Source organism: Galeopterus variegatus, unplaced genomic scaffold (assembly GCF_000696425.1).
Source record: "Galeopterus variegatus unplaced genomic scaffold, G_variegatus-3.0.2 Scaffold6104, whole genome shotgun sequence".
NCBI classification, from domain to species: Eukaryota; Metazoa; Chordata; class Mammalia; order Dermoptera; family Cynocephalidae; genus Galeopterus; species Galeopterus variegatus.
Window position 1 is genome coordinate 78,334 of NW_007732215.1, and position 9,835 is coordinate 88,168.

Consider the following 9,835-nt stretch of genomic DNA (forward strand, 5'->3'; position numbering starts at 1 on the left):
CACACACACACACACACACACACACGCACACACACACGTCAGTTTAAGAATTTGACCCCATTGTCCAAACGAGCCTAGAGAGACTAGGTTGGGGTACCAGGATGAGGATCACTTCGGAGGGAGCTGAGCCACAGTGAGCAGCTGTGGGGAGGTTTTTGCTTAGACCTAGAGGACTGTGGGAGGAAGCTCCTTATTCTGCTGACAGTAATAGTTTGCAGCAGCATCGGCCTCTACTCGGTGAATTGTGAGGGTGAAGTCAGTCCCAGACCCACTGCCACTGAAACTGGCTGGGACCCCAGAATCTCGAATGGATGTTCCACAGATCAGGAATTTAGGGGGTTGTCCTGGTTTCTGCTGATACCATTCTGGTTTCTGCTGATACCATTTCATGGTTTCTGCTGATACCATTTCACAAAACTGATGGGAAGCGATTTGTCACTGACACTCTGGCTGGCCCTGAAGGGAATAGTGGCCCTTTCTCCTGGAGATACAGCCAAGGAGGCTGGAGACTGTGGCAGCACAATGTCCCCAGTGGAGCCTGTAATGATAACCACATAAAAAACTGACAGATATACTGAGACCATCCCCATGTAGGCCCAGTGAACTGGTGACACTTATCAGCATAGTCACGGGCAACACTCTGACTAACCAGAAAACAAAAGATAGCTGGGCCATTTGAGAGCTACAACAAAAGCCTTAATTCCAGTGACCAAGAACCCAGAGACACAGGAAGCAATGATGGCCACAATGGGTTTGCACAACGTCTCTCTGCAGCCCCCTCACCTGGAACCCTGAGCAGCAGGATCCACAGCAGGGGAGCCCCTGACACCATAACTGAGAGCTGAGCTGGAGGCTGCTCCTCAGGGTCCCTGACAAGCTCCCTTTAAAGATGTGTTGAGGAGCCTGGGTCATTGTCTAATAACTCATCATGCAAATAAGCTCAAAACAGTTTAAGTCGGCACTCAAAGAGAACACCTGCTCTTATTTCACCCAGTGGGAGTTGGGGTTAGCAAAAGATTTCCCAAGGAAGCTCAAGCACATCCCAAGGGGTTTTGTGACTTCTTCATTATTTTTTCACCTTCTAGTCTGTCTAAGACGCCATGTAGGGGAGTCTACTGTGGCTGCCCTACCATTAGTATATAAGATATTTCAGGAATATTTTTGATCTCTTAAAATCAAAATTTTATATTATTACAAATAATGATGCATTTTAAGTTGTGATCATCATCAGGAAGAGAATGCAGGTGGATTTTATGAAAAAGGGAAATAGGTGTGCCTGGTTCAGATGGGGAAATGAAGTTGACTCCACTGAGTAAATAGCCTTTAAGCCATGTCTGTAAATGTCTTCAGGAGCTGGAAAGAATGAGGGAAGCAAGCATAGAAAGCAGATGAAGATGTGCAACCTAAACTACTCAACGTCCTTTCCTCAGTGTGCATGAGATAGGGTCTGTCCATCTGCTCGGTCCTGAAAATCATTGCTATGTCCACCTGAAGCCCGCACAGGCAGAGGAGTCATCTCACTGAGAATGACTGGTCCCTGACTTCCACTTTCTCCATCTTTCTCCTCATTAGATGCAGTGCTAAGGAACTCCATGTTCTTCTACAGTAAGATAGTGTCCCAATGACCCCCTCCCACACGGTATCCTCCTGCCCATGAAAGCTAGTCTGTAATGTCTGGAACATGTGGCTGCTTCTTCAAACGCATGGAGGTCAACACAAGGCTACAGGAAACACGGAAAATAAGGGAAACACAACACCAAGCATTGCCCCTCTTTGAGCTCTACAGCCACGACCCTAGTCTGTGACTTGTAATGGGGTCCAAGGTCAGAGAGGCACCTCTTTTGTATTGCTTTCACTGCACACTGTCACCTGATTATTCAGCTGTATTTTTCATTGATATGAACACATATATTAGTTCTTCTGAAATATAATTTCTTATCCTTCTGGGAATAGTTTTCATGTTTTAAAATTTTTATTTTAGTTTATGTTGACTAAAGTGAATTAGTGGGTTCCTAAAGAAACTCGATAAAGCTAAAATGATTTTCTTTCTATACTATAAATCTACTTTTAAAAAAAACTACACAGGAAATTTGAAAATAAAAACCTGAGAATTATAGGTACACATTAGGGCAGAAGTGATGAAGAATGAAAAATTAGATTAGTATAGTGAGTTTGAATGGCAAGTAACATGACCCTCTTGTTTTTCCTTAATAATTAACTTCTGCTTACCAGGTTCCATTACCCTAGAAGGGAATGTGAATAATGGAGTTTGTGTATTCTTTACCATAAAAACAGAGAGCAATTGCAAGAAGTTTCCAAACTTTAACCTTGCAGGTGTCTAGTACATATCTCCGGAAAACAGACTCAGCTTCCATTTGTAGAATGGAGAGAAAGATAAAAGTTTTCAGGGGAACAGGTATGCCAGGAGAAAGGTGCTGAGAAACTCCCACGGTATGCCTCAGTTTTTCAATGCCACGATCAGGGCAGGAACAGTGCCTGAGCTTTGCCTTCTCCTGCAGCTCTGGATGGAAAAGGAAAGCAGTAGAGGTGGGAGGTAAAAGGCAGGTGGTTGGGGAAAAGAGTCTGCACTCTTTATTAGGCAATCTCGGTGACTGGTCATTCAGAGGACTCCAGAAAAGAAAAGAGAGACAAACTTTACCACCTTAAATTGTCCACAGCCCCAAGCTTTGTCTTCTATTCTTATCCCAACAACCAAGTGATAAAAAAGGGTTCGCTAAACACAACTGACAAGCACACAGGCTTCATACACAATTCTTAGTAGGGGTGGGGGAAGGTAATGTTAAAATGCACCCAGATTGTTTGGAGAAATCCGGTAGAATTCAACTACCAAATATTTTGGTAAATAGAATACTTTAACAGAGCACCACATCAAAGATGAGTACTTTGAAATAAAATGATACTGAAAAAATTTAAATATACCATGGGAGAAAGGATATACGTTTCGTGAAAGAATATAAGTAAATAATAAATTAGATAATTCTCATGAAACAGATGTGTTCCCATAAAATTAAAGTTTTTTCTGCAAAAAAGATTGTGAATTTAAAGGACACTTTAAAAACACATGACATTCAGATTCAAAGATGAAATAATTAGCAGAAAAAAGATATGAAAAATGAGTTCATAGAACTACAGGTATAGATTTAAAGCAAAATCAAAATCAAAGCAGAATTAGTAATTATGAGTACAGATAGAAAGAAAGTTTTTTTACTATATTTTTTTTTAACAAAATATCAATGTAGAGCACAAATCACACATTGGAGAAAATCAATACAAAAATACAAGAAAAATATTGTAATGATCAAAGACATCTTACAAAATAATGCAAGCAAAATTAATAATTTAAATTTTTTAATTTTAAAAAAATTAAATTTAAGTTTTTTAAATTTTAAAGTTAACCTCAAAAAAATCAAATAACGAAAAACTAATGATTTGGATCTCATCAAGATTAAAAACTTTCATTCTGCAAAAAACTCTATTAAGGGGATGCAACAAACTGAAGATAAACTTACTATGCAATCTAGGAAATAAACTTTTGAGTAATTAGCTCAGAGATATAAGAACTTATTATCACACAGAAACTTGTACACAAATGTTCATATCTGTAATAACTAAACCCAGGAAATAAAAACTCCATGTGTCTATGGAAACATCTGAATACTCATCAGTGAGAGATGACTGGATAAATTAAGGTATTTCTATATTATGAAAACTTATACATCCATTAAAAGGAAGGATTAATTTTATACCACGAATCTCTATATTATACAACATTACATGTAAAAAGCAGGACTCCAAAAGTGTTATTGCATGATCCAATGTTTGAGAATCTACTGTTATATCCAGAGGTTTATAGCATACATATATAGTATGCAATTTGTTTTCAAATATTAAATTTGATATGCATTTCTCAGTGTGACTATAAATTCTCTTGCTAATGGAATCACAGTAAGTTTATTTAACTAAAAATCATGATCTGACTATGTAGTGAGGAAGCCAGAATGGGAATGTGGGGTGTTAAATGTATTTATGTGCAAGAGAGAGCTTCAGGATAGTAAATCTCTATATTTCATATTTAGAAAAATCTCTAATAGCTAAAACTTAAAAGCTTTAATAAATCTCTTAGAAGAAATGTCAGTGTAAACATATTATTAGAAATGTGTATTTCAAAACCAAAAGAAACACTAAAAGAATGTGAAGCTTCAAAAAGATGAAATGAAATCCAGGGACTGAATTAAACTCGTAGAAGCAGATAAGAAAACTCTTAAGAAAAATGAGCAAATATCTTGAACAAGCTTTTCTTGTAAGAGCCATGACTGAAACAGTAGCCATCAACAGCAGATAGGATAAATTAATTGTGGCATATTCACATAATAGAATACTAAACAACAATGAAAATGAATTATGTAGAATTATGTGTAGAATTTAGATAAACGTCTTAAACACAGTGTTGAGTGAAAGTAGGCAGAAATCAAAGAATATACCTTGACTGGTTTTATTAGCATAAAGTTCAATGCACAGCAAAAGCAAGTAGACTGTAACACGTCAGGGTTGCACTGGGTGTAGAGGGGGACAGAGAAGATCAGGAGGTAGTGCCAGGTTCAGGCTCCGGAGTGCTGGCTGAGACACCGTACCCTCTCCTGGAGGCTCACATTGTGAGAACTCATTGCGCTCTGCATTTCTGTTTGTGCACTTTCTCTGTTAAATCTAGAAAAAATAACAAAATGAGTAATATAAGAACTTTATCTAGCTCTCTTAAACTATTTTTGTTTTTCCTTATGGGGCCAATAGGTATTAAAATTATGACCCATTGTCTACTCCTGTATTCAGAAACAATTCAGAAATAAATACAATAGTCACAAATATAGTTTGAAATTTTAGCTGTCCCAAACATACAAAAGAACAGACTTGAGTTCTCGATTGAGGAATCTCACTGATGGCTGAGCATTCAATATAATAATGAGAAAACAATCCCGTCAGGGAAAAGTGTTTTAAAATTTAAGAAATTTGGTAATTAAGAGAAGATTCTAAAAAACATAGTGGAAGATGGGAGATGCAAACAGGACATTCAAAAATATATAAAATCAAAATGAAATAATTTTTAACAGTATACCTGGAAGATAGGAAAAAATGGATACATGTTTTTAAAATTCTCAGGAGACATTATTTCTAACTTATAACTTCATAATATCCAAAATATTCAAGTGGAATAATACGACAAAGAGCTTTTAGATTTTAAATCATTTATTTCTCAAGTCCTACTTGGGAAACTACTAAAAAATATGGTCCTCCACGAGGAAGACATACAACACAAGGCTTTCAGCACAGAACAAGGTGTGCTAATGCTACAGTGATATCTCACAGTAATGGTGCAGGAGCTATGAGGAGCAAGGCTTCTAGGTTGCACAAGGAGGACAGAGGGCTCAGGTGTCTGCAAAACTATTGCATCAATTACATAACTGCATATCATGTATGCACATATGGCATTTACTCTTCTGTTGGAGAGTGTGTGGGTAGGTTACCGCTAGGTATAAAGGAAAATAATGACAGGAAATAAAAGTTCTCTTGTAGACAAAATGTAACCACAATATACTTAATGGTTAGCTTTAAATACTATTTATAGTGATGATGATGATAAAATTCATCATGTTGACAAATGTTAAATATGTTATAGACAGAAAAAGACAGGAGAAAAAGTGCAAGAGTGGGGAGAGAGTTTTATGAGAGATAAATCCTCAAATTCCTGTCTTCTTTTCCTGGAAAGTCAATATTTAGTATCAAAAACTGGGAAGTCATAATATAGCAGTAAAAGCTTGTTAGATCTATCTCTCTATTCATCTATCTAAGTATAGCAGTGTAAGCTCTATCAAAAACTGGGAAGTCATAATATAGCAGTAAAAGCTTGTTAGATCTATCTCTCTATTTATCTATCTAAGTATAGCAGTGTAAGCTTGTTATATACCTAGGCATATATGTAGCACACACACACACACACACACACATATACAAGTAGATATCAATAGACAGATTAGATAAACAGATGAACATAGAGTTAAATACTAGAACAAACTAGTTCTAACAAAGTTGAAATCAATTTGAATTGCTGAATGAAATTCAAATCATCAGCTCTTAGAAGCAAATAAAGATTGGGGAGATAGAAAATGGGACAAGATGTTTTCATTATTTGTCTTGTAGAAATATTTATCTTTTGAAATTACATATTATTTTCATATGTGCACAAGAAAAACTCAATAGTTTAAGTTCCTGGAAATATATATATATATATATATATTTTTTTTTTTTTTTTACCACAACCTATTCTAGCCTATCTGGATTAACACAATTCCTGCTTAGTGAGACAAATATTTACAGATAAAAATCACTGAATAACTTTCTGTTATTGTTCTACAGTCTTCATCGTGCATAGGGGCTAAAGTAGAGTTTTCTGGATTCTGATTCAGGCCCTATTGATCCGCAAATATTTTGCCCATAAATATTGTCCCTCCTTCACCACAAACATTCTCTATCTGATGATGAAGCTTTTTGGTACAAGGAAAGGACAATGCTCCTGGAGGCCACTGTTGCTGTTTGTTTATACTTTGTGGACTCTTCTTACTGTTCGCATTGTCCCATGTATTTTTATCTCTGCCATTGGCTGCCCAACACCAGTGTCATTTTTGGTGCCTGTGCCTAGCCATTTTGCCATTATTGGAAAAATGTGACTTACCAAATAAATGGCTGAATATATACAGTCACTGCTTATAGAGCGGTTTTAAGCAGTGTAGTGAAAGGCATTGGTTATACAAGGGATCTTCAAAGGTTCATGAAAAGATTCCTATTATCTTTTAATTTCATTTGTCCATGAAACTTTTTGAAGTACCCTCATATGTGCCAACAAGTTCATGCATACATTTTAGGTTTCAGATTGTTTGAATGATTAGGTCTTTCCAAAATTTGGGAGTCTGTGTGACAGCTTTTGGAAGTCTATAAACACCACCTCGATTAGTTATAAGGAAAACCCACAGGACAATTTATGATATATATAGATTTACATTAAGGTTATGGCTGATCTTGTACGACGATGGCGAATTTAACCCCCTTATACATCATGCCTGACCTTGCTCATGTAGAACTCTTTCACCTGCTTGGAGAGACAGGCATAGGAGATGCCTAATATTGCCCAAGGATTCCAGGTGTATATTCTTCCTAAGACAAACATCAAAGCTGAGAAGAAATGGATTGAAAGGCTATCAATTCTTAAAAATTCTGGACACGTTCCTACTGCATGGCATATTCCTCCCTCTGAAATCACAAATTACACAGATTGTTTTAAGGAGGTGACCTAACCTAAAAGAAGGGCAAATTGAGACTGGGAGAAGAATCATTTAGAAAAATGTATTTCTAGGCTCAGCTTATTATTATATTTTTTGTCACAGGTTAGAAAATGGAAAGCTGTAAACTCAGGATTCACCCAAGTTCCAGAGGAATGAGGCCACAGAGGAAGGACCACATAGCATAGAATGTCGCAGTAAATTCCTGGGCATCTAACAAATGTTTGATAAGAACAGAGCTTTAAAAAATTTAGTTCAGTTTTGCTCTGCTTATTTCAAGATGAGTTCAGTTTTGCTCTGCTTAATTCAAGATTGTTAATATATTTATGAATCTGTTACCTCTTCTGAATTTTTTATGTATGTATCTTCCAATGTGGAGCAAGGATCCAGTGCAGAAGTCATCTTGACCCAGTCCCCAGCACCCATGGCAGTTTCCCAAGAACAGACAGTCGCTGTCACCTGTAGGGCCAGCTCCAGTGTAAGCTCTAGCTACTTGCACTGGTACCAACAGAAGCCAGGAGCGGCTCCAAAGCTCCTTGTTTATAGCACATTAACCTTGGCCTCCAGTGTCCCAGCCCAGTTCAGTGGCAGCGAGTCTGGAACCTTTCACTGTGACAATCAGCAGTGTGGAGGCTGAAGATGCTGCAACTATTACTGTCAGCAGTGCAGCAGCTCTCCACCCACAGTGTTACTATAGACTGGAACAAAAACCCCCTTCAGAACTCAGAGCTGAGCTGCTTACCCCCAGACGCTGTGACGTGGTCAGGACTTTTATGTGTGACAGAACTTCCCAACTATTCTGCAGTGGAGCCAAGGCTGAATTTTATTCAGAAAAAAAGGAGAAATGTGTAGATGAGATGGTGGGAGGAGGTTACTAAAGGGCCCCAGTGTTATGGCAGCCTGAGCAGAGGAGGGGTGGGTGAGGGCTGTGACGTGGATCTCCTGGAAGCAGGCATTGACCCTGAGGTGGAAGACACTGGACTTTTGAACAAAGGGGCAGGGGTATGGGGGAAGCCCTGCTCCAGAGCTCTTCCAGAACCTGTTCTAGAACTGCTTCCCATCCAGAGAACAATGACGGAGGAACAGCCCTGCCCTAGGGTCGGATCAGTCATCGGTGGGAGTGGTTGTGTTCCTCTGCATGAAGACCTGCTGTTGAAAGCCAACATCACCTCTTCTTTTTTGGATTGTTGAAATTATTATTTTTTCCTTTCCTTTGTAGAATGTGAATCACTGTGGAAGCAGATGGGCCTAACAAACAATGACAAATGCAAGAAATCTATAGAGGTTCCAAATTATGACAGTGGCATTATGTTTGTTACTTCTTTACAGTTCTTCACCCTTCCTTTAAGACGCTGACACCCAGGATAAATACTTGGAAAATAGTTCTTGTCAAACAACCTCTGGACTGAGGAAATCCCAATGAAGGATTTAAGTTCCCAATGTCTGAACTAAGCCAAGAAGCCAGAATATAAACGTCCTCTCTAAGGCAGGTTTACTGACTCCCTGATGACTTAGAAAACTGGCTGCAAGTAAGGGGGGCCAATAGTTGTTTGGTACATTTCCAGTTTTTCATGGTAGATGAAGGTCATGCTGAATGGACTTAGGACCCAGGCAGAATGTCAGCAGCAGGAGGGACAGGAGACAGAGGAGAACCTAAGAAAACCAAAATGGGCTGCACCCTACCTAAAAAGAGGGATCAAACATTAGAAGAGATTAAAGGTGCTAAAAGATCTTGTATTTAAATATATTAGTTAATTCTGTTCTTCACTTTTTCCTTTTCATTCTTCATTAAAGAGTTTAATGAAGTAAAGTCTCATCGTAAAACTTCATTTTACATTTAAATCTATGATCCATTTTGAATTAGTATCTGTGAAGAATGTATGATCTCTGTCTAGATTCGTGTGTGTGTGTGTGTGTGTGTGTGTGTGTGTGTGTGTGTGTAAATAGATGCCCATTCGTCCCAGCATTGTTTGTTAAAAGATTATCTTTTCTCCACTGTATTGCCTTGCTCATTTGTCAAAGATGAATTGACCAAATTTCTGTAGGTCTATTTCTGGGTTCTCTATTATTCTGTTTATCTATTTGTCTTTTCTTTTACCAATACCATGCTGCCTTGATTACTACAGCCTTATAGTAAGGTTTGAAGTCAGGTAGTCTTGGTTCCCCAACTATGTCCTTCTACTTCATTATTGTGTTGGTTATTCTAGGCCTTTCTATATATATTAGATCAGTTTGCTGATATACCTTGCTGAAATTTTGCTTGGGATTGCATTGAATCTGTAGATCAAGTTTGGTAGAAAAGACATCTTGACAATATTGAGTCTCTCTACCCATTAACATGGACATGGAAACTCTTTTTCTTTCTTTCTTTCTTTCTTTCTTTCTTTCTTTCTTTCTTTCTTTCTTTCTTTCTCTCTCCTTCCTTCTTTCCTTCCTTCCTTCCTTCCTTCCTCCCTTCCTTCCTTCCTTCCTTGTTCTCTCTCTCT

At 37.9% G+C, this 9,835-nt stretch overlaps 1 gene segment (V, D, J or C); it reads right to left on the minus strand.

The window, feature by feature from the left end:
- Positions 1–165: 165 nt before the first annotated feature.
- Positions 166–832, minus strand: LOC103605826. The segment is given in 3 exon segments: positions 166–395; positions 440–538; positions 784–832. Coding segments are annotated over 3 exon segments (378 nt in total).
- Between the last annotated feature and the right edge of the window lie 9,003 nt (positions 833–9,835).